Source organism: Anolis carolinensis, chromosome 3 (genome assembly GCF_035594765.1).
Source record: "Anolis carolinensis isolate JA03-04 chromosome 3, rAnoCar3.1.pri, whole genome shotgun sequence".
NCBI lineage: Eukaryota > Metazoa > Chordata > Lepidosauria > Squamata > Dactyloidae > Anolis > Anolis carolinensis.
The window spans coordinates 279,969,252-279,996,063 of NC_085843.1; the positions used below are offsets into that span (position 1 = coordinate 279,969,252).

At 39.5% G+C, this 26,812-nt stretch overlaps 1 protein-coding gene across 1 annotated transcript; it reads right to left on the reverse strand.

Moving 5' to 3' along the window:
• LOC100565520 (matrix metalloproteinase-23) lies at positions 1–25,649 on the reverse strand. The gene is made up of 8 exons (XM_008116273.3): positions 24,483–25,649; positions 22,765–22,895; positions 20,889–21,025; positions 17,484–17,651; positions 16,846–17,010; positions 13,769–13,879; positions 4,049–4,187; positions 1–1,400 (listed from the first exon to the last, which is right to left on the reverse strand). Exons 1-8 carry the CDS (start codon positions 24,606–24,608, stop codon positions 1,226–1,228), a joined length of 1,152 nt encoding a protein of 383 aa, XP_008114480.2. The 5' UTR covers positions 24,609–25,649; the 3' UTR covers positions 1–1,225.
• Positions 25,650–26,812: the final 1,163 nt, after the last annotated feature.

The following is a 26,812-nucleotide window of genomic DNA, read 5'->3' on the forward strand; positions in this document are numbered from 1 at the left end:
GATGGAAATACAATAGTCTCTCACTTATCCAAGCTAAACCGGCCGGCAGAACCTTGGATAAGCGAATATCTTGGATAATAAGAAGGTGTAAAGAAGTGTGTTTTTATTTTGATTTATAGAAGTCATGTTTAATTTCGTTTTAAAAGTCAGGTTTAACTATGTTTAAAAAGGTAAGTATTAGCCACCAGTGCGTGGGGGATGGTAACCAGCTCAGCATTCTGAGGCAGGTTGCCATAGTAACGAGGGCGGAGTCAACCGCCGTTTGAAGGAAAAGGAGGGAATGTTTTAAAAACAGTTCAGTCTGTGATTTTTAGTCACAGGGAAGACACTGGTTCCAAGTTTTTGTTCTTCAATATCCAAGTCTCTGTCACCTATATTCAAAACTAAGTAACGCTACCATCTAAAGCGAATAAGAACAAGAAAAGAATAAAATAAGAAAGATAAAGAAATAGAAATTCCCCTCTGCCTGAATTCTCCACAATTGGTGACAGCGGATATAGTAAAATATATAATATAATTAATTAAAAAGATTCCTCCCTCCCACATCTCTACAGAAGGGATGAAGGAAAAGCCTATTAAACATCAAATTAAGTTATGATTTTACAAATTAAGCACCAAAACATCATGTTATACAACAAATTTCACAGAAAAAGTAGTTCAATACGCAGTAATGTTATGGTGTAATTACTGTATTTACGAATTTAGCACCAAAATATCACGATATATTGAAAACATTGACTATAAAAATGCCTTGGATAATCCAGAACCTTGGATAAGCGAGTCTTGGATAAGTGAGACTCTGCTATATGTCCACATGGTTTGCTCATATATTTTCATACACTTTTATATGTTGCTCCAAATTTATTCATAATTGGCAACTATACCAAACTGCAGAATGGTGAAAACTGATACTCTTCTACAAGTGGGCTTCGGGTGGTTTCTCCCACATTTTCCATCTGTTTTTAAGCCAACACAGCCATGTTCTGGTTCTTTAGGGCAGGCCAGATCTTCCGCTGCAAATATAAGGGACTTGTGGGGCATTCTGTCCATGCTTGGCAGTCAGCCTGGATCAATACAAGCTCAGGGGACGTCTTTTATAACAACAAGTTGTGCACTTTCCTTGCAAGTCACCACAACAGGACAACTCCTGTCCTGTCATGCAGCTTCAGTTTGTCATCACAGAGAGATGCCTTTTTTGTGATCCCAGCACAAAATGAAACAGACGTCAGTCCTTGAGCTTTATCTGCCATGAATTAACCCAAAGAGTCCTGCTACCGCGGCGGATCATGCAGGCGTACCGCCCTTCGCTGAACTCTGTGGCAACGATACGGAGATCCTTGCTGGGAAGCAGCTCAAAGCCTTGGACGGAGCGGGAGAGCGGCTCCCCGTCTTTGTACCAGCTGTCAGAGAGGAGAAAGCGCACAGATCAGGCAAACAAACAAAATGACATATTCGAAAAACTGCTGGTGTATCCCTATAACTGAATATTGCAAACACGGTAACAATTAAAGTCACATTATCTATCTATCTAGGGCTGGGCTGTGGCGCAGGCTGGTTAGCAGCCAGCTGCAATAAATCACTCTGACCAAGAGGTCATGAGTTTGAGGCCAGCCCGTGTCGGGGTGAGCACCCGACAATTAAAAATAAAATATAGCCCCTGCTCGTTGCTGACCTATGCAACCCGAAAGAGAGTTGCATCTATCAAGTATGAAATTTAGGTACCACTTATATGTGGGGAGACTAATTTACGGCACCATAAAAATCATCCAGCCGCCGTTGGAATGAGGAAGTGCCATCATAGTGGATGATGAAACAGCTGCTCCTCCTGTGGCTGGAATCAAGCATACCCTCAGGAAGCTGGAAGCTGGAGAAGGTTTAAATTGCCTCTGCGTCTGTCTCTGTCTCTGTTCTATGTTCATATGGCATTGAATGTTTGCCTTATATGTATGTGTACAATGTGATCCACCCTGAGTCCCCTTCGGGGTGAGAAAGAAGGGCAGAATATAAATACTGTAAATAAATAAATAAATAAATAAATATATTAGAGGTGTGCATTTGTATAGAGTTGCTGTTTGTTTTTTGTAGTTTCATTCGTGTCCTCTCATTTTCGTATTCATGTCCCACTAACAAAAATGGGCCACCTATACGACACAAATTTTCGTCTGGCTTACAAAAACAAACTAACATTTTCAAACCATTGGATGCAATGGCAGGGCTTCCAAGGCTCATTCCCCCACCCCCCAAAAAAATATCTGGCGTGGTTTTTGGGCTGAAAGTTGCCACGCATGGAGGGCATTTCGACATCTGATGTAATTGGGAGGCACTGCTCTCCCAGACCCAGACTCAGCTTAGGCTGCCAGAATAACTGCTGTTGTTAATATTAATATAAATATGATGATCAAGACCCATTGATCTACATTGGATGTAATTGGGAGGCACTGCTCTCTCGGACCCAGACTCAGCTGAGGGTGCCAGAAAAACTGCTGTTCTTAATATTAATATAAATATGATCATCAAGACCCATTGATCCACATTGGATGTAATTGGGAGACACTCCTCTCTCAGACTCAGCTTAGGGTACCAGAGTAACTATTGGGTCAAAACGAAAGGAAACGAATACAAGCACAATGATTGTGCGGCTTTTATTTTCGTGTCGCCTCTCGTTTCCTACGAAAATGTTGTCATTCATTTTGTGTAGACGAACGGTCAAAACGAAACGATAGTACAAAGGAAATGAAGAAAATTTTTCGTGCACACCTCTACTATCTATATATATCTAACTATCTCTATATCTCTGTATTCCAGAGTAATGAACTGGCAAAACCACCTGTGAGGAATCATTGCCCAAGAAAACCTTTTGAAATTCATGGTGACTTGAAGACACACACAAACCATGGGCCAGGAACTAATCTCACTGTTTTGGGGACTATCCATTCACACAAGGCATACTGTATATGCTCAAGTATAAGCCAACCCAAATATAAACTGAGGCACCTAATTTTACCACAAAAAAACTGGGAAAACATTGAATCCAGTATAAGCCAAGATACCAATAAAATTACATTAATTGAGGCATCAGTAGTTTAAATGTTTTTGAATCTTTACATCAAACTGTAATTTAAGATAAGATTGTTCAACTCTGATTAAATCATTATTTTCATCTTCTTCAATGTAAATGTGCTTAGGTATCCTTTTAATGATAATAGAGTGAAATAATAAATGTAATAATAATAAATGCAGTAAAATAATAAATATAATAATAAATAGAGTAAAATAATAAATGTACAGTAGAGTCTCACTTATCCAACGTTCTGGATTATCCAATGCATTTTTGTAGTCAATGTTTCCAATACATCATGATATTTTGGTGCTAAATTCGTAAATACAGTAATTACTACATAACATTACTGCATATTGAACTACTTTTTCTGTCAAATAACATGTTTTGGTGCTTAATTTGTAAAATCATAACCTAATTTGATGTTTAATAGGCTTTTCCTTAATCCCTCCTTATTATCCAACATATTTGCTTATCCAACGTTCTGCCAGCCTGTTTATGTTGGATAAGTGAGACTCTACTGTAATAATAATAAAAATAGAGTAAAATAAATGTAAAAGTAACAATAATAGAGTAAAATAATAAATATAATAATAATAATTAATAGGGTAAAATAATAAATGTAACAATACCGATAATAATAGAGAAAAATAATAAATATACCATATATACTTGAGTATAAGCTGACCTGAATATAAGCCCACCAGGACCCTCACCCGAGTATAAGCCGAGGAGGGTTTTTTCAGTCCTAAAAAAGGTCTGAAAAACTAGGCTTATACCAGAGTATATACAGTACTTCCAGTAGACAGTTCCTTATGCTCTTATCAAAACATGTGCATTTTTTTGTGAATAGGAATGAAGAGGCAGAGAAGTGATGGTTACAAGCAAAAGATGGCATTGTTCAGAACCCACTTCCTTCCCACAAAGTTTTACTTAGTTTGAAAAAACTATATTGAAGCACTCAGAATACAATTGGCTGGAGATTCCCACCTGACTTTGACCAGGGGTCTGGAAGAGTTCAACCCACAACGGAAGGTGATGACCTTGCCTTTAGAGATGTATCTGATGTGTTCACGAGAAGGACGGACTGGTGGAGACAAAGAAGGGGCCGTGGCAGCCGCAGGGAGCTCTGTAAGGAAGGCATAGTCAATCTGTCAGCCATAAAATTGCCACCAAAATCACTGAAAGCAGTATTTTCATTCCAGCTTAGATGTTTCTGCTTTGGGTAGAAGATCAGAGAAGATATTTTAGGAGATGACCCCACTCTCAAGCAGCACTCAGGAGAATTCTTCCACCCGTCACATGGACCTCCTCTTGTTCCAGCAATAGCTGTGAAATAGGGTGAAATAAACTATTGGGGAATGAACCGATATTAGCAACACTGCACAGGATAATGTGGAATTATATCTGAAAAATGTTCAGAAACTACACCTGCTCAGTAATAAACCAGCCATGCTATTAACTGGCATAGTATTTGGAAGACCTGAACTGGCTGCTGGTTTGCTGCTACTGGGAACCACACAAAATGTTGGTGGTGATCGACAAAGCACTAACTACATTAGAGTCTCACTTATCCAACATAAACGGGCCGGCAGAATAAGCGATAAGCTTATTGGATAAGTGAAAATGTTGGATAATAAGGAGGGATTAAGGAAAAGCCTATTAAATGTCAAATTACGTTATGATTTTACAAATTAAGCACCAAAAACATGTTTTACAACAAATCAACAGACAAAGCAGTCCAAAACACGGTAACGTTATGTAGTAATTACTGTATTTATGAATTTAGCACCAAAACATCGCAATGTATTGAAAATATTGACTACAAAAACATTGGCTACTAACAAATTGACTACAAATATAGAATTGCATAAAATGAGCTTACAGTAGCAACACTATTGCAAATTAAATCCATAGAAAATTCAGTCCTTGCTGCCTAGAGAAACAGCTGTGGATCAGGGCAGGAGGCAAACTGTGTTGGATAATCCAGAATGTTGGATAAGTGAGACTCTACTGTATCTCTAGCCAGGAAGTCCCAATAGTCACTTTGTCTTAACAGAGCTTGATTCCATGTTTCATTTACTGGCTTGTTTATTCAAAGATACCATATATACTCGAGTATAAGCCAACCCGAATATAAGCCGAGGCACCTAATTTTATCACAAAAAAACAGGGAAAACATTGACTCCAGTATAAGCTGAGATACCAATAAAATTACATTAATTGAGGCATCCGTAGTTTAAATGTCTTTGAATCTTTACATCAAACTGTAATTTAAGATATGACTGTTCAACTCTGATTAAATCATTATTTTCATCTTCTTCAATGTCAATGTGCTTATGTATCCTTTTAATAATAATAGAGTGAAATAATAAATGTACTAATAATAAATGCAGTAAAATAATAAATGTAATAATAAATAGAGTAAAATAATAAATGTATTAATAATAATAAAAAAGGTAAAATGAATGTAAAAGTAACAACAATAATAGAGTAAAATAATCAATGTAATAATAATAATTAATAAAGTAAAATAATGAATGTAACAATACCAATAATAATAGAGAAAAATAATAAATATACCATATATACTTGAGTATAAGTCGACCTGAATCCTTTTCCAAGTATCATTCCAATCAGAAGCTAAATATAGGATTCTCGCATTGATAGAGAAGTCAAACTGAGGTGGCATCCTCTTGTTTGTGTGCCCAATACACAATAGAATCAAAATCAGTCAAGAATTCAGGGCAAAATAATCAAGGTTTATCAAGCTTGGTTTTAATAAATTGTATTTCTGATATTGTACTTTCAAAACATTGTATTTTTTTTATTTTATTGGAGCAGGGAATGTGCAGTGCTCCAGGGTTTGGAATACTCATCACCATTTACAATGGTAGCAAGCTAAGCCAGATGCAAGTTGTAGTCCAACATAAAGAGGGATAAAATATTGCAGCTTCCTATTGTGTTAACTGCATTGGATACTTAAATAGAGTGAATAATTAATTCCATCAGAAGCTGTAGAACCTCTGACGTTACATTGCAGCTTGGGCTAGAAATTGCCAGAACATTGTCTGGGACAACAGAAACATCATTTGTGTAATTAAAAACCAACAAGCACATCACCGAGAACCACAGTAAAAAATACCAGTCTCCTGAAATATTGGCCCCATATAGGAGGAGACCTATATATACTAGAATGACATCCTGCAGTTGGCAATCCATACGTAACGAACTGGAAATTGAAGAAATAAGTAGATCACCTTTGTGCCACATGTGAGCTCAATAATCAAAACACAGCCATAATCTCTCTGGGTCAACCTTCATCAACTAAATGAAGATTGTGAAATATAAAACTTGCGAAGCTAATGGGTTATTTTCCTAACCTACAAAACCGCATATAAAGATAAAGGTCGGGCAAAGTCTAGGCTTCCAGAACTTGTTGGGCCACAATTTGCATCAGCCATACTTTTCATAGTTAGGAAGAGCTGGCATGCCGTAGTGGTTTGAGACTATGACGCTGGTTCACCAAGGTTTGAATCCTTACTCAGCCATGGAAAGCCAAGCAACATTCTTTCCACCTCAGAGGAAGGCAATGACAACACTCCCCTGAAGAAATTCGGCCTAGAAAACCCCATGATGGGTTCTGCATCACTCCGAAATGACTCCAAGGCATCAACAACATCAGCGTCATCAAGATTCAAGGTTCATCTGACTCCGCAGCTATTTCATGCTGTTTTGACAAAGTTCTGCAATTCCAAAGAAAGTCCCTGCCTTCTTCCTCAGCAAACCTGAATCAGCCTATGACTTTACCTTTCTCTTTTTGGCTGAAGTGTTGACTTACATTATTCCTTCCCACCTTCCTCTCCCAAAACACTTGGAGAGCCAAAGTTTATCCACACCTGTTATAGATCCTAAATATCCTAAATACCCTAAAGATATCGGTTCCTATCTGATTTTGGAAACTAAGGAGAGTCAATTCTGGTTGACTGCTAACTAATGCCAGGTGTTGTAGGCTCTATTTCAGAGGAAGGAGTTGACAAACTCACACCTGAGTATTCCTTGCCTAAGAAAATTATGTAAAAGCCATAAAATAGCCATAAGTCAGCAGTCAACTTGAAAGCAAATGCATACACATATTGTTAGCCAGGATGAGGGAGGAGCCACATTTCTGAACAACCAGATTATGATTCTCATAGATGGGTTTCCTATTTTTTTTCCCACCACCAACACGAGGATTGTTTCTTTTTACATATTCGTTTCTTTGTGAGACAATCTTTATATCTTTAAATCTTTATCCATTTCCATCCTATATACTATATAACATTTGTATCTTATTTCTTATGGCTTGATCTCCAGATTGATTTATGATATAGTTATTTACCCTTGTCCATCTTTCTTCCATTTCTCTTGTTCTATTTTCATTAGTTTTTACAACATTTAATTTCACATTCATAGTTTCAAATTCCATTTGCTCCACCATATATTGGTACCATTTACTTACTGACCATTTGGATTTATCTTTCCACCCTAATACTATTACAGCTTGTGCACATTCAATTATTGCTTCTTTTATTTCCCTTTTATTTCCCGTTTCCTCTCTTTTCCCTAATACCGCTATTTCCTTTGTTATGACCCACTCATTTCCTAGTATTTGATTTGACTCATTTTGTATAGTCTTCCAAAAATATTGTACATATTCACATTCCCACATCATGTGCATAAACCGCCCTTTCTGATGACATCCATGCCAACACTGACTACTTCCCTTTTTATAGTAGTATGCTAATTGGCAGGGTGTACAGTACCATTTGTGCAATATTTTCCTCCTCATTTCTCGTACTCTGGTATTCCTTTTCATCCCTATTGTCTCTACCACATTTCTCATCTCTTGTTCCGTGATTTGCAGCTCCGTTTCCCACATACTTTTCAAATCCCGTATTATACATCCATCAGCCTCTATCAGCATTGTATATATTCTGCTGGCCTGTGCCTTCTTTCCTTCCCCCTTTTCTCTTATTATGTTTTCAAAGGCGTTATCTTCTCTCTTAATCATATTAATATTTTCTTTTATTTTGCAATATGCACAGATTGCTCTTAGCTGTAACCAATTTTCTTGTCCAAGCCATTGTTTAATTTTATTTTATTTTCTCTTACCGTTCCCTCTCCGTCATATAGTTGTTCTACTATCTCTATTCCTTTTTCCTTCAATATTTGAATATTTCTATTCATATTTGATTCCTTATCCTTATCCATACTGTTGACATTTTAGATTTTAAGCTACTTATTCTCCCTTGCCATTTCTTCCACACTTGCATTGTTCCTTTCATTGGTCCTATTAATTTATCTATATCTCTCGTAGTTGGGTTTCCTAAATCTTTTAGATCTCAACTCTCAGAAGCCCCATCCAGCTGATGACCAGAATATATGTGAGCTGAAGTTCAAAATACTTATCCGGAGGGCTAAGCGTTCTCAGGCACTTCCAAATAACTGGAGGATGAAAATGTAGATTAATCAGCAAAGCAATAGCACCGCCTTGTGCTGATTCCCTATTAGTACAGCATTACTCAGAATAATGCTGATGATTTCACTTACACTTTGAATAAAACAAAAGTCTGAGTGGTGCACTTATAATTGTTAACATTTGTTTCACATCACAAAGGCATGTCTTTTTTTAAATAAACAGCAATTTGCCTATTGGTTTGGAAAGTTCATACAAATGTTTGCTGTATCAACCAATGTGTTTTACATGTTTGAGAAAAATCCAATCATAAATGTACATTCCAGAGGGGGAAAATTGTTAGGATTTTCTTGTTAAAGGAAAACAACCCAGAATATAGCAGAGCATCCAAAAATATAAACAACAGGATACTTGTAGTTCAGCTCACAGCAAGCAGAGTGTGAAGTGCCATGTGGCTGTAAAGAATCTAGAGCTTAGGACAATGATGGGCAACCTTTTGCACTTGGTGTATCAAAATTCACCAAAAAACCTAGCATGACTTGGGTGGTGTGTCCCTTTGAGAAAAAAAAAACATAATTTCGCAATATGTATAGTTTAAATAACAAAAATATATAATTGTAATATATAACTGTATTCAATAAATCAAAAACTATTTACTACTATTATTTCCATGTACAACAATATATGGTACCTCTTGCAGTTTCCATGCTGATTTCTCTCTATTCTAGTTTCAATGTAGTCATGAGCAATGAATAATATAATAGTAATATAATAGCAATAATATGATAATATACTACAATAATAATAGAATAATAGAATATATATATATATATATATATATATATATATATATATACACACACACACACACACACACACACACACACACACACACACACAGTAGAGTCTCACTTATCCAAGCTAAACGGGCCGGCAGAAGCTTGGATAAGCGAATACCTTGGATAATAAGGAGGGATTAAGGAAAAGCCTATTAAACATCAAATTAGGTTATGATTTTACAAATTAAGCACCAAAACATCATGTTATACAACAAATTTGACAGAAAAAGTAGTTCAATACGCAGTAATGTTATGTTGTAATTACTGTATTTACGAATTTAGCACCAAAATATCACGATATATTGAAAACATTGACTATAAAAATGGCTTGGATTATCCAGAGGCTTGGATAAGCGAGGCTTGGATTAGTGAGACTCTACTGTATATACATATATATATATATATATATATATATATATATATATATATATATATAAAAGGATAATGAAATTTTGGCCTAAGACAAAACAACAAAACTACACATCCCAGAAACACTAAACTTGGCAGCACAACCCCTCATCCATGCCTCTACATTCATACAACAAACAGCTCCAGCTACTCCAGAAAACGGCCAGGCTTTGAGACTGCAAGGCTATTCCCTGCTATTCCACCTGGCCAACAAAGGATTCCCATAAGCCACAGCAACGCGTGGCCGGGCAAAGCTAGTATATATATAAATGTAATGTGCATAATTCCCATGGAGTAAACAACAAAACCACTGGACCAAATCACACCAAATTTGGCCACAAAAGACATAGTCATCCAATCAACCTGCATGCAGCAGCGTGTCAGCAAAAATGGCTAGGCGTGTCAGTGATGACACACGTGTCATAGGTTGGCCATCACTGGCTTAGGAGGCAACTTTAAAACTTTAAAAATTACAAACGGTTTATTTACAAAAATAATAACTACATTTCTTAATAGCAAATAACTAGGTCCTAATTATTCTATTCCAATTATCATTCAGGAGACGGGGGAGGGATTTCCCTCAGCCTATTCTAAGCTAACTACTCCTCATTGAGGACTTTGGGCAATGGGGTTGAATTCCAACAAAAATCCCACAGGAATCCAAAATGTTTGTGAAGGAAATACCTGAAATAGTGGATGACTCAGATCTAAAACCTTATTACAGCATTGACAGGGGCTCCACTGGGTAACAACAAACGTCTGTGACACTTCATATGCGGGTACTAGGCTTGTGGTGACACTACTAAATGTTTTAATAAGGCACAGTATCTATATCAAAATGCTACAGGAATGATATCAACAGAAATAAACAATTAAAAAAAACAATTTTCAGTGCTCACTCTCGTGTTAAAGTGATTCTAGAGTACTGATGTTCTCATATAAACTTAAATATATATGTTCTCATACAAAATTAAATGTGTGTATTCATAAAACTGCATGCCTGGGTTGATAAGTATTTTCTTTACAGTCCCAACTGGGTACTATCTTACTATGTAACACATGAAACATAGCATAGATCAATCTCAAATGGAAAATAGTCCATAAATATGGTGTATATACATATACGATTATATAGCAAAAACTAATTCTAAGAGCAATGTCCTTGTTTTGGGGGATCCTTCTTCAGGTGGCATATATTTACAATAAATCTTATACAATCTTTTGATGTATGGTTATTGTATTCTTAAACCCATGGTCTCAGAATCTTATTTTTGGACTGTTTTCTGTTTGAGATTGATGTATGTTATGTTTCATGTGTTACATAATAAGATAGTACCCAGTTGGGACTGTAAAGAAAATACTTATCAATCCAGACATACTATTTTATGAACATATTTAATTTTGTATGAGAACATATATATTTAGGTTTATATGAGAGCACTGATACTCTAGAATAATTTTAAAACGAGAGTGAGCACTGAAAATTGTTTTTTGAATTATTTCTATTGATATCGTTTTTGTAGCACTACTGAATGCTTAACAAGACCCTCCACATTGCATAATTACATAACTGCCAATTGTCCCTACTTGGCAGTTACTGCCCTGACTGATTCTCTGCCATCCCACTTTTTCAGCTGCTTTTAAAATGTCACACTTTCTTCCTTTGCTTCCAGCTTACTTTAAGTACTGCAAACTGAGTTCAAAGTGCAAAAGACATTTGCATTGAATTAACCTAGCAGGAAGGAGAGGAGAGAAGGGTTGAAATCTCGCCCTTCCCAGCGGACTCCAGCAAAAGCAAACCGCTGCAGTTTCTCCTAGGATGTCTGTTCTTCCTATTAGTAGCTGTCACTATCTTGGTGTTGGTTAACCACACTTACTTTAGCTTTTTTTTTTTTTTGAAATGTTAAGAGGATCTACAATTATAGTATCTTTAATCCATTGCAATTGTATGGCAATTGTATGGCAACATTGTATAGAACTTGGGATTTGAAAGTGAAGGAGTGGCCAAAGAATGTGAGTCCTTCCTTCAACATTCTGCAAGGCCCAGGATACTCCAAGATGTTGCCTGTTAGTGTGTTTGTTGGTATAGAGTGAAATGTTGAAACATTCTGTTCTGGATTTTATGAATTAGTCTCCTGTTTTAATATTGTATGTTTTTTGTATGCTTCTTGCTGATTTTAATGATCGTTTTATTGCTATTGATGTTTTACTGGTATAATTGTTTTATAGTCATGTTATTGATATTGATTGTTTTATCGGGCTAGGCCCCATGTAAGCCACCCCGAGTCCCTTCGGGGAGATGGGGCGAGGTATAAAAATATTGTTGTTGTTATTCTTATTATTATTATTATTATTATTATTATTATTATTATTATTAAATGTTAGATCAATTGTTGCTGTTGGATTGTGCATCTGTGTTCTGGTAAGCTTTCCAGCAGCACAGGAGTTAATTACTTGCCAGCCCTGATTGATTGCCTGCAGGGCCAATGGGTCAAGACTTCCGTTTCGGTTCATCATGAACTGTGGAATGTTGGGAGGTTCCTGTTTGCACTGATAACAGACTCGGCAAACTGAGAGGATGTGCTATGCTTTGCCCTTGCCGAGGGAACATGTGTCCAGACAGTGATGGTGTTTTAGTATTGTTGTGATGACTCATGGGCCTTGTAGTCCAGTTCCTAGTACTATTGTGGCAGACGAAGAGGAAAACATGGGATTTTCGCCGGTTCAGCAAGAGCCGGAGCCTCTTCACCTGCAGGATGTTGATGTTTGCCCTCAAGAATTCAGCCAAACAGGCCTTGGGCAGAACTCCCCCCCGTTTTCCAGGAGGGAAAATTATTCTAAAGATAAGGGAGCCAGGGAGGCTAATCGCAGAAGCCTGAGAATCGCTGCCAAACAAATGGCTGATTAGGTCTGCTTCCCTTGGGAACTTCTAAGGAGTCATGCATCTGGACAGAGATGGGTTTCGCTTCTCGTTCTCTAGGGAAAGAGTTCTGTTGGCGGGAAAACGAGACCCAATATAGGTGTTTGGCGCGAGGGATACTTTGCGGAGTCAATTGATCAGCTTGAGGAGAGAGATTGTGTGTGGACTTCGTAATCCCAGTTCCTTGCTTCCCGGATCAAGCTTCAAGCCTAGCCCTGTCTCACGGATTTACCACGGACTCTGTTTCATGCTTCATGTTCGTCTTGCCTCCAGCCACGGATCTAGTCGAGAATCAAGTTTATTTCCAGCCTTGTTGTCAAGCTTCATTGGACTTTAAAGACTCTGTTATTTCCCCACACTATTGCTTGGCAAAGTGTGTGTTTCGGTCAAGTGAATTAAAACTTTGAACTCTAATATCTTATATTGGACAATACATTTCTGGACTATATTTGACCTTATCTGAAAGGTCTGCTTCTGAACTATATTCTTCACTTGTTTTTATTGATTTTATATATTTCTTTAATAAAAATATTAGATAGAGACTGGCCTCTGTGTAAGGTTTTGGTGCTCTGCAGCCAGGGTCCTGACAATTGTATATAGTCTGTAAATAAACGTATAGTAACGCTGGGATCAGCAGATAATCTACGGCTGAGGTGTCATTTGTTGGTGCCACTTTGCTGATGCTTAAGTGGTCTGACTGGTGAGAAGAAGGTTAGAACTGACTCAATAGGTCAGGGCGACGACTTCCCCTGAAATTGCCAAGGTAGTTGAAGTGGAATCATAGTGCTATAAGATATAATATAATGATGTGAAATGTTCTATGGAATCGAAGAGGAAGAAAGGAACTCAAAGGTCACGAGCCCAATCCGTGATGATGCTGTAGATTCACTTCTCAAATAGTCCAAAATGTATTTTTGTTGTTATCCTTCCTTTCTCCTGATATAAAAACTCAAAACTAGAAAACAGGTCAGCATCAAGGGGTGAGGATACCCTCCTTCTCCCTTAGTCAGGGAATAAACCCAAAAGAGCTGATGGTGCTTTCTAATTCTAGCTTGAAAGGCTATCATTAGGAGCCCCAGACTCACCAAAGCAGGCGTTGCAGATCCTGGGGCAGTGCTTCTTCATGAAGGCCCTCCGGCGTGTGCAGAAACCCTGCTGGGCCCAGGGACGGCATTGCTTCTTCTCATCCACACAACCTGCAGATTGAGATGAGACGGATGAAAGCAGGTAGATCAAGTGCCCATCCATCAGCCCCATGTCTTTGCTACCTAATGGGATAAAGGCCTGATTTCAGAAAGGAAAGGCAGATCAGCTACCACAAGAGTGGGGAACCTTTTCTCCATGAAGATCCACGTTTCCCTGGAGGGAATCGGTCAAAGTGAATGTACATAACTACTATTCCCCAATGTTAATTGACTACTGTATTCTTAATGTGTTGTTGAAGTCTTTCATGACCAGAATCACTGGGTTGCTGTGAGTTTTCCGGACTGTATGGCCATGTTCCAGAAGCATCTTCTCCTTGCAGCTTCAAAAAGCTTCAAGGAGTTTGATTAGCTTTAAAAAGCCTCGCACTTCCCAACAAAGGATTCCCCCAGGCAGGAAGCAGCCAGGCTTTGAAGCTAAAAGGCTTTTCAATGCTAATCAAGGTGGCCAATTGCAACATTCACACTTGCCTCAAACAGACGAGAGTTCTTTCTCCCACCCTGGACATTATTCCACAAATATATAAACCCCATTTGCGTAGTTTCCAACAGACTTCACAACCTCTGAGGATGCCTGCCATAGATGTGGGCCAAACGTCAGGAGAGAATGCTTCTGGAACATGACCATACAGCCCGGAAAACTCATAGCAAACCAACTGTATTCGTATTTTGCATGCGTTTACAATTTAATGAATTTTTTTTAAAAAAAAATTAGTATTCAGCTGACCTCTTCATACTGTTTTCTTTGCTTGTATAGTGGCTTATGATGTCCATGTCAATAGGACAATGAATTCAGTGTGAAAACCCTCTGGATGATCCTGGTCAAGTCTTATTCTTTCAGATTCAGAGGAAGGCAATGGCAAACCGCAAATGAAAATCCTATGTTAGGTTTGCTTTAGGAAATAGCTTGGAGACACACAATAACCCTCAGAGTCCTAGTTCAGCAAGCAGATCACTAAGCACACTGTGTCTCTGTTCTCCTTCAACTGGCAGGCAAATATCTTTCTGTTTGGACAAGTGTTTGGCAGTTTCTTATCTGTTAGAAGCTGGTGATGGATGAAGATTTTTTTATGGTTTTTAATCCAAATATGGAGCCTCCAGTGGTGCAGCGTGCAGACCGAAAGGTCACAAATTCGAACCCAGGGAGCAGAGTGAGTGCCCGCTGTTAGCTCCAGTTTCTGCCAGCCTAGCAGTTCTAAAAAATGCAAATGTGAGTAAATCAATAGGTACCACTCTGTCAGGAAGGTAACAGTGCTCCATGCAGTCATGCCGGCCACATGACCTTGGAGGTGTCTACAGACAATGCCAGCTCTTCGGCTTAGAAATGGAGATGAGCACCAAGCCCCAGAGTTGGACACGAATGGACTTAACATCAGGGGAAACCTTCACCTACCTTTACCTTTTTAATTCAAATGTGTGTTCAGTATAATTATTTGTTTAACTGTGTTTTAATAAGTAATATTATGCAACTGTATCTGTAGCTGCTTCTAATCTTATTGGGAACTGCCTTGAATTCTGTGAGATATAAATCAAAACATTTTTAAAAAGTACTTTCTCAATGAAGAAAGTACGATTCAACTTCCACTGGACTTCAGTTCAATACGCCAACCTCAAGGCTGCTTTGGCTCCCTGTCTCGTCCGGTTCTCAGGTCTTCAATGGGCTTTTTAAAAAAGATAAATTTCCATGCTTGATTGTTTATTTTTGTATTAAAACAAGATCATGGCGTCTTGTTTTGTGCCATCTTCTAAACCAAAAAGAAAAAAAGGAAGTAGACACTATATCACTTCAGGTTTTGATTTGGAACAGACTACCTCGGAGAGAGGCAGAGCCTCCTTCTTTGGAGGTCTTTAAACAGAGGCTGGATGGTCATCTTTGAGGGCTTGAGTTACATATTCCTGCATAGAAGGAGGCTGTTCGAAACGTGGTCCCTTCCAACTCTGTGATACTGTGACTCTAACTTGGAGGTAAGTATACAAAATGTTGCCATAATCTTGGAATCTCACATTTTGCAGGTATGGGATACAGAAGAAATAGCATTCATTTATCTCCAAAATCCAAATTTTGCAGGTATGCATTATAGAAGAGATGAGCTTTAGGTCCCTTTCCAAATCTATTATTTTTTCCTCCCACCCACCTCCAATTTTCACAGTTGATTATTGGCCCCAAGGCTTTTGCCCACCCCTGATTCAAGTTCTTTATGAATCAAGGGGGCTGGACTATGGCGCAGCTGGTTAGTAGCCAGCTGCAATAAATCACTTCTGACCGAGAAGTCATGAGATCGAAGCCTGGGTCGGATTGAGCTCCTGACCATTAATAGCCTAGCTTGCCATTGACCTAAGCAGCTTGAAGGACAGTTGCATCTGTCGAGTAGAAAATTTAGCTACCGCTTTATGCAGGGAAACTAATTTAATTTACAACACCATAAACTTACAGCAACGTACAGAAAGGTATGAGGAAGTACTACCATCAAGGACTCGGTGTCACAAGTGGACGATGAAGCAGCAGCTCCCCCTGTGGCCAGAATCGAACATACCCTCATGAAGCCGGAAGGTGGAAAATGTTAAATTGCCTCTGTGTCTGTCTATATGTTATATGTCTAATGGAATTGAATGTTTGCCATGTATATGTGCATTGTAATCCACTCTGAGTCCCCTTCAGGGTGAGAAGGATGGAATATAAATATTCTGTGTGTGTGTATATATATATGTGTGTGTGTGTGTGTGTGTGTGTGTGTGTGTGTGTGTGTATGTATATATATATATATATATATATATATATATATATATATATCTTTCTTTCCCAAGAGTGCCACTCTTTGGGTTAAATGCAGCTGTACCCTTGGAGAAGGAGGTCATAAATCTCCACAAGACAAAGCTCATCTCCACAACTGGGGACACTCCTATGCCGAAGCCTAATGCCTCTTGTCACCAGGTGTTGCGCGGCCAGGTGTGCCACTCACCATACAGACGCTGGATGGCCCAAATGTCATCCTGGCCAATCTGCCATGTCCTGCTATAAGTGGCATTGGGATGCATGAGGGCGCGGACGTCCCGGGAGTGCCACAGGCCCAAAGCGTGGCCAATCTCGTGAGCTGCTACCTGGACCAAGTCGTTTAGCCAGACACCTGCCAAAAAGAGAAAGTGATGCACAAGAGAAGAGGAAGATGACTAGAAAATCCTCACTGCCATTGCACAACATCCATTAGTTCTAAAGTGGAACTGGAATTGTATGCCTCTCCATTGGATTGCCACTCTCAGCAACCCTCACCAGCATTATTATTATTATTATTATTATTATTATTATTATTATTATTATTGCCAGCGGTGAGGAATGCTGGGAGTTACAATCCAAAAATATGCCAGAGATTCCTAGAGGTTTCTAGAAACCTGCAAACCATTCAAAACACATCAAAAAGAGCACAGAACAAATCAGATGAATGTGTAGCATGGGCCCTCCTGCTTGTGCCATATGTAATAATGGCACATCTTTATGGCAAACACGTAGTGTCATCAACATGCCATAAACGGCAATGAGTGCTTATCCCACCCCCTTTCTAATAGTAGGCCAAATGAATAAGCACTGGCAAAGAAGTGGCACCTTGCTTCCAGCTGAAGCGGGAGCGCCCAAATATCCAAAATTCATGGTTATCGAAGTGGATCTCACCACGGGGAGGGAGGAAGGCGTGAGCCAGCTCCCCGTTGAGCCCATCAAAGCAAGGGTGCAGGGGAGAGAACCAGCAGTCGGTGTGGTTAAATGTGTAGAAACCTGCCAAAATCAGAAAGAAGACAGACTTTAGTATTGCTAGGCAATGGCTTCCATCGGCAGTATGCAAAGTTTCTCCAATCTGGCCCAACAATTCTATTAAGCGGAGAAGAGAAGTAAAGTCATTCCATGAACCACAGGTATGCATGACATCAAACCAATTTTTCCACAGTTTGCTCCAATTCACCAGTAGAGAAGATAGGGAAAAACAAACAAAATCTACACAACTGACAAGCTAGTTTTATATATGTAGTGTTTTCCTCTTCTTTCAGTAGAAGTATTGAGTTGACTAAGGTGCAAAGTTCATAATTCAGTAAAAACTGAGCCAAATTTGCACAACTGTGATGGAGATGTGTTGTCAAAGGCTTTCATGGCCGGAATCACAGGGTTGTTGTATGTTTTCCGGGCTGTATGGCCATGTTCCAGAAGCATTCTCTCCTGACGTTTTGCCCACATCTATGGCAGGCATCCTCAGAGGTTGTGAGGTATGGAGAAACTAAGCAAGGAAGGTTTATATATATCTGTGGAAAGTCCAGGGTGAGAGAAGAACTCTTGTCAGTTGTCCACATGCTTGTGAATTTCAATTGCTTCTCTGTGTAGTATGACATGATAGTTGTTGGAGTGGTCAAGCATTTCTGTGTTCTCAAATAATATACTGTGTCCAGGTTGGTTCATCAAGTGCTCTGCTATCATGTCAGACTACACAGAGAAGTCATTGAAATCCACAAGCATGTGGACAACTTCAACAGAAAGGAGGAAACCATGAAAATGAACAAAATCTGGCTACCAGTATTAAAAAAACTCAAAAATCAGAACAGTAAATAAGAAGCAACACTCTGAAAACAGAGGAGTTCCAGACATGAATCAACCAGGGGCAGCTAACGACTCTGAACAAATGATGCCCCCAGGCTGGAAGAAGCCAGGAGATGAAACTATTCAATGCTAATTAAGGTGATTAACTACAACATTCACACTGGCCTCCAACTGACAAGAGTTCTTCTCTCACCCTGGACTTTCCACAGATATATATAAACCTTCCTTTCTTAGTTTCCCCATATACCTCACAATCTCTGAGGATGCCTGCCATAGATGTGGGCGAAACGTCAGGAGAGAATACTTCTGGAACAGGGCCATAGAGCCCGGAAAACATACAACAACCCTGTGATGGAGATATTGGAAAATCAAGTGTCTGTTCCAAATGAAGGTCCACGGCCTCCATATTGAAGATGGTATTTTTAGTTTTGAATTTTCGGCCAGAGAGCTCCAGTATCTCCAGAAACTGCAAAACTCATGATTCCAAATGAGGTCATATAGTTGTGCAGTGAGGAAGAGATAGAAAGGCAGAACAATCTGAATGCAATGCACTTATAAATGTTACCCTTCAGCTCTTTGAATCTGTCAGTGTTAGATGGGAAAGAGCCACAGAGCCATAGCAGTTTCCATGAAATGAAATCTGGTAACTTGGAATCATCAAATTCTTTACAATGGAAACATGCAGTTGGAACAAGAGACCGCAAGGTCCATCCAGTCCAAACCCCTGCCATCTAGGAATATACAATCAAAGCCATCTATTGAATTGCCAACTCCACCTTCAGAAACCCAAGACACTTCTGAGTCACTGCTCACTGCAGTTCCTGGGATTTAATAAAAACCATCCCAACAATTTTCTCTCCTGCCTCTCTCTTTCCATATGTCTTGCATTCCCTCTTCCGCCTTCTTCATCTCTGTCAAGCTTCTTTGAATTCTTTCTAGCCAAACCAGATGTAATAAATCTGCCAGCGAAAGACCTTTTTTGCTTCTTGGGATTGTGTTAGAAGTTCACGTTCTTTTGAATCAGACAGTAATAAAGCAACTACTGAGCTACAGAGCAAGACGACCAACACTTCTGTTGCCCTTCAGGATTTGATTCTCACAGGAGTCACTTCTGATCATTTCGGGGGTTTGGGGGGTCTTAACATCAGAAACAATAAAAAAGAGCTTGGATAAATTCCTTTCATGGGCTATAACTCTTCAGTTTGCTTGCTGGGGAATGGGACCATAGAAAGTTCTAGATCTCTTTCATTCCACCACAATTTTAACACTATGGTTTCACTTTAACTTTCATAAATGCATCCTGTCAAATCCTGTGATTTGTACTTTGGTGCCTACTAGAGCTCTCTAGTAGACTATATAAATACCCTTAGGAAACTAAGGGCCAGGCTGTGGTGCAGGCTGGTTAGAAGCCAGCTGCAATAAATCACTATGAGTTCGAGACCAGCCCGTGTCGGAGTGAGCACCCGACAATTAAAATAAAAAATAGCCCTGCTCGTTGTTGACCTAAGCAACCCAAAAGATAGTTGCATCTATCAAGTAGGAAATTTAGGTACCACTTATGTGAGGAGGCTAATTTAACTAATTTATGACACCATAAAAATCATCGAGTGGCATTTGGAATGAGGAAGTATCCAAGGACTCGGCGTCATGGTGGGTAATGAAGCAGCTGCTCCCCCTGTGGCCGGAATCGAGCATACTCTCAGGAAGTTGAAATCTGGAGAAGGTTAAATTGCCTCTGTGTTTCTGTCTTTGTCTCTGTCTCTATGTTCATATGGCATTCAATGTTTACCATGTCTGTGTACATTGTGATCTGCCCTGAGTCCCCTTCGAGGTGAGAAGGGCGGAATATAAATATTGTAGATAAATAAATAAATAATAAAATAAATAATAAACTGTACGTCCCAGCTTGGAGAAAAAAGTGGAGTACAAATAAAGTTAACAAGAATAGCAACTTTTTCAAGTTCCAAATGGAACTTCCTAGGCCCAGGCTTCTTCCCTTATTTATTATATTAATTCTTGTTCTGAGAATCAAAGAATTGCAGTGCTCTAACTGTGGGCCATGGACTCTGGAACTCGCTTTTTGGAAGGACACCTGCAAAACTGTCCAAGCTGGCTCCATATCTGAATAGTAATTGCAAACCTAATGACTGCAACCTATAAAAATGGATCACAATACAGGGCTGTCTTTTCCTTTTAACCTAATGGTACCTCCCTTTTATACATACACACACAGTGTTGTAGTTGGGCCAAGGGGCAGTAATGGTTCTATGGGTAAAACAGTTGCGTGTGTGGCTCTTTAAGAGGCGGCTGTATCACCACACACACACACACCCATACACACACACACATATACACACACATTCCTTGCTCGCTTCCCTCTCTCCCAATGACTCTGCCAGGACCTGTGGCTTTCAAGAGACCTCCTACCTATAGTGATGTCTGCCTGTTGGGTGGGTGCCAAGCGCCGGAAACTGAGCGGTGAAACATCGCTCCACATGCGGAAAGCACTGGCAATGGCACGTTCGGTGTCGCCCTTGTTGAGGGTGCTGGGAAACTGCACAATCCTGCAGCCACAAGAGGAGGAGGCAGAGAGTAAGTCAACAGTCTAGACAAGATGCTTTGCAAGCCAGCAGGTTCTAGGTGTTAAAGATGTTCAACGTTAATTCTCTGTGAAGCTAGAAATTTGGGACTGCAATTCCCAGACCTCGGTCATGGAACCATATCCTTTGGATAACCTACAGCTTCAGTGGTGTCACTGAGACCGTTGTCACCCACTGCAGTAACTCATGGAGCATGATAGCTCTGACCAGAGCATGGGCACATGATAAGGAGTTATGGAAAGTAATCAGGCCTTGTGCCAGCAGGACTGCTGGCCAAAAGGTTGATGGTTTGAATCTGGGGAATGCAGTGAACTCCTGTCTGTCAGCTCTAGCTCACCATGCGGGGATATGAGAGAAGCCTCCCACAGGATGGTAAAACATCAAACATCTGGTTAGTTAGGCGATCCCTCGTAGCTCGAGGATGATTGTCTTCCATCCTTGGTGTCTTGGGGGTGGGTTCTTAGGTGGCTGAAGAGACCTATTCTTGACCCGCATATTCTCCCGCAGTGAGGACATCAGTTTCCAGGTGGAAGGCGGTCCCGGTTGGGGTTAGATTGACGCACCTTCCTCTTGGCACGTTACTCCCTTAAGCCCTCCATTCGTGCCTCTTCGAACTCCGCAGCACTGCTGGTCACAGCTGACCTCCAATTAGAGTGCTCAAGGGCCAGGGCTTCCCAGTTCTCAGTGTCTATGCCACAGTTTTTAAGGTTGGTGTTAAGTCCTTCTTTAAATCTCTTTTCCTGCCCACCAACATTCCATTTCCCGTTCTTGAGTTCGGAGTAGAGTAGCTGCTTTGGGAGACGGTGATCTTTGGGCATTCGGACAATGTGGCCAGTCCAGCGGAGTTGATGGCGTAGGAGCATCGCTTCAATGCTGGTGGTTTTTGCTTCTTCCAGCACACTGACATTTGTCCGCCTGTCTTCCCAAGAGATTTGCAGGATTTTCCTGAGGCAACGCTGATGGAAACGCTCCAGGAGTTTGGTGTGACGTCTGTAGACAGTCCACGTTTCGCAGGCGTAGAGCAGGGTTGGGAGGGGAATGGCTTTATAAACAAGGACCTTGGTATCTCTATGGATGTCCCGGTCATCGAACACTCTCTGCTTCATACGGAAAAATGCTGCACTCGCAGAGCTCAGGCGGTGTTGTATTTCAGTGTCGATGTTGACTTTTGTGGAGAGGTGGCTGCCAAGGGAGCGGAAATGATCAACATTTTCTAATGTGACACCGTTAAGCTGTATTCCTGGCTTTGCAGAGGGATTTTGCAGAGGTGCCTGTTGGAAGAGCACTTTGGTTTTCTCGATGTTCAATGAGAGGCCGAGCTTCTCGTATGCTTCTGGAAAGGTGTTTAGAGTGGCTTGTAGGTCTTCTTCTGAATGCGCGCAGACTAGTCTAGTCTAGTCAAACATCTGGATGTCCCCTGAACAACGTCCTTGCAGACTGCCAATTCTCTCACACCAGAAGTGACTTGCAGTTTCTCAAGTCGCTCCTGACACGAAAAAAAACATTGTCATGTTATATCTAAGTACAGAGATTTTTAGGGGGAAAAATAATTTCTGCTAAAATACTAGACGAACATTTTATGGAGAAGTCAATTTGGTGTCTTCTGCTCTGAGGAACCTATCCAGTGAAATTTGCACACCCTCCCAGTAATGCCCCTGGGACGTTACAATCCACACGTAACTTCCACACATATGCACACTCACTTGTAAGTCAGGTTCACATGGTCCCACTTGTAGCCTAGAGGGTTGATGGCATAGCGTCTCCTCCTGGCCAGGCCTTTGTTGGATGGCCAAGCATCGGAGGGCGCTCCAAAGGACTGGGCTGGTTCTTCTGCCTAGAAGGAAGCAATGAGGACACCTAGGATGGAGAGCCAAGCAGTGTGGTTTCTTTGACCCACGTTCCAAGTCCCCTTCTAATCAAAGCTGCCTTTCTTTTCTCTCCCTAAACTTTGACATGTTGTTTTTCAAGCTGGCAACCACACGGGGAAATTATTCAACCACAATTTGGGATTCTCCAAAAAGTGATACAGACTCCAAATTCAGCAAATAGGACCTAGTTCTGCTCTCAAGGAAAGTTTGTTAAAAGCTGGATGGATGAGGGGAAAGGAGCTCCTTCCCATTGATCAGAGCCCAGAGAACTTCATCTTATTTAGAATACAACTCCCAAAATGATTCTCCCCCCAACCTTTCTCAGATCTGCCTTTAATGACAAACCTTTGGAATCCCTCTCCGCCCCCCCTTTCCGTTCCTCATCCCCTTGGAGTGATGTTTGCATTCCTGAGAAAAATTAGTCACTCTTGGAATTACCGTATATACTTGAGTATAAGCCGACCCGAATATATGCTGAGGTACCTAATTTTACCACAAAGAACTGGGAAAACATTGACTCCAGCATAAGCCGAGGGTGGTAAATTTCAGAAATAAAAATAGATACCAATAAAATTACATCAATTGAGGCATCAGTAGGTTAACTGTTTTTGAATATTTACATAAAGCTCAAATTTAAGATAAGACTCTCTGACTCTGATCAAATCATTATTCTCATCTTCTTCAATGTAAATGTGCTTATGTATCCTTTTAATAATAATAGAGTAAAATAATACATGTAATAATGATAATAATAAATACAAGAAAATAATCCATGCAATAATAAATAGAGTAAAATAATAAATGCAATAATAATAAGATCCGAGTGAAATAATAAATGTATTAATAATAATAAAAATAAAAATAGAGTAAAACAAATGTAATAGTAGCAACAATAATAGAGAAAAATAATAAATGTAATAATACCAATAATAATAGAGAAAAATAATAAATGTACCATATATTCTTGAGTATAAGCTGACCCGAATACAGTAGAGTCTCACTTATCCAACATAAACGGGCCGGCAGAATGTTGGATAAGCGAATATGTTGGATAATAAGGAGGCATCAAGGAAAAGCCTATTAAATATCAAATTAGGTTATGATTTTACAAATGAAGCACCAAAACATCATGTTAGACAACAAATTTGGCAGAAAAAGTAGTTCAATACGCAGTAATGCTATGTAGTAATTACTGTATTTATGAATTTAGCACCAAAATCTCACGATATATTGAAAACATTTGACTACAAAAATGTGTTGGATAATCCAGAACGTTGGATAAGCGAGTGTTGGATAAGTGAGACTCTACTGTATAAGCCAACCAGGACCCTCACCCGAGTATAAATTGAGGGGGGCTTTTTCAGTCTTAAAAAAGGGCTGAAAAACTAGGCTTATACTCAAGTATATACAATATGTTTCAATATTATGAAGGGAAAGCTGTTCCTAAAGTCTTCCTTACTCTTTTCAGTTACTTCTCATCTGCTGCTCCCACTTCTCAGGCATAAACTATCCCCCTCTAAAAACCCTTCCAAGAAAGCAAAGTGTTCACTCACCTTTGGGTTGGTGTCTTGCAGAATCCAGAGAACTGTAGACAGGAAGAAGAAGACGGCTACCCATCCAACCACTGGCCCCCAGTTCCCATTAAACCTTTTGGAGCAGAGAAAGGGCCCTGACCTCATGACTCGTGCTGGATTAGTCCTTTCTCCAGGGACCAGGCGTTGTCCCAGCTGCTCCTTCTGCAACTACTGTATGTCTCTAAGGTTCCCCCAGCACTGAGGCTTTTGCTTCCCCATAAGATCAGAGAGGATCATGAAAGGAGCCGGGCTGTGCAGCAACAGGGCTGCCACCCCCCTCCACCTTCTCTGCAGCGCTCCCAGATTGGATCCATCTGTCCAAAGTATACAGGAACTAAAAGCAAGCTTCTGGTGCCAAATCAGGCTTCCAGATGCAGACCCCATCTCCTCCCTGCCCTCCCAAGGATCACCGGCTTCCCGGTTCCAAAGTGTCTGAAATGCAAGAAGTGCATCCCTTGGTGTTTGGACCTTTTATGCGAAGTTTACCAAGGGAAGGAGGAGACGGAAAATAAATGCGCTCTGAGTAGAAATTTCAGTGTCCCACTGTTTTCAATGCTAGAATATTTGAGAACAGAAGGAGAATTTTACAGGGGGTGTTTTAATAGGATAGCTTACTTAATTTTTTAAATATTTTTTTATTCATTTTTTCAAGTGCATTACATAAAAGGGAAAGATACAATCTGTGAAAAGGAAATGAATAATAAGGAGAGAAAGAAAAAAGAAGAAGAGAAAAGAAAAAAAGGTGGAAGGAGTAAAGGTTTCAGGATGTATTTTAGTCTTCAGTTCTTTGTTCTTCACGTTATTATTCAATTAAGTTTATTCTTTTCAAGGTTTTCTAGACTCGTCCATATTTGAGTCTGCAGGAACTCTTAGTTATTTTCAAGGCCTTTGCTTGTTCTTATATTCTTCATATTTCTTCCAATCTGTTGTTTTTAATATTTTTCCTTTACTTTCTTTTAATAGGAAGGTCAATCTGTCCATATCATAGATTTCATCTATTTTTTTCTAGCCATTGTTCTTTTGATAGTATTTCTTGCAATTTCCAATATTTTGCAAAGGTTATTCTTGCTGCTGTCGTAGTATAAGTTAGTAATACATCATCGTTCTTGTTCAAATCCTTTCTGCTTTCAGTTAGTCCTAAAAGATAATACTCTGATTTCTTTTCTTTTTTCTTTTTTTTATAAATTTTTATTGAAGGGTAAGTGAAATACATAGACACAATTTTAAAAACAAATGACAGTGGGGTACAACTAAAAAGGGAAATGAGGGAAGGGGGGGGGAGTGAAGGGGAACGAGCACCTAAGGGTCAACACGAGAGGAGTAGGGGTACAGTGATGACTTCCATTCTATCCCCTTCTCGGAAAACAAGTTCATTAATATGTAATTGTTACTATGTCCCGGCTCAATTTACTGTTTTAAGTTTTCATTGATGTATTTATCAAATTTTTCCCAATTTGTACTTTTAATCAGTTTTCCTCTACTTGTTTTCAAATAAAAAGTTAATTTGTCCATGTCTTTGATTTCTTCTACCTTTTCCAACCAATTTTCCAGTTGCGGAATCTCTTCTGTTTTCCATCTTTTTGCAATTATTATTCTTGCTGCAGTGCATATATACGTAAATAGTTTATCATCATTAGTGTCTAATTTCAGCGATGTATCTGATAGTCCCAATAAGTAGTACTCAGGTTTCATTGGGAATTTCACGTTCAAAATTTTTTGCGACTCTACGTGGATCATTTTCCAAAAATTTTGTAACTTTTCACATGTCCACCATACATGAAAAAATGTCCCTTCCTGTTTTTTACACTTCCAACACTTATTCTGATAATTTTTATACATTGCATTTAACTTTTTAGGGGTCATGTACCATCTGTGAAATATCTTTAGCCAATTTTCTTTTAGATCCCATGCATAAGTATATTTTGACTTCTTATTCCAAATTTGTTCCCATTCTTCCATTCTTATTGGGCGGCCGATATTTTTTGCCCATCTAATCATGCAATTTTTCACTGATTCAGTTTCAGTAGACCAACCTAGCAACATATTGTAAATCCTAGAGATTTCCTTCCTGTTTGCTGATAAGATTTTGTCCCATGTACTTTCCTCTCCACTGAAACCTATTATTTTATCTTTTATAAATTGCTCTTTAATTTGCACATATTGAAACCAGGAGATACTCTTAAACTTATCTTTCAATTCTTCCTGAGGTTTTAGTTCGTATTCTCCCTCCTTTTTCTTCAAAAGGTCTTTATATCTGGGCCAATTCTTCCATCCTAGTATATTTCTCTGATTCGCTTCCAGCGACGAAG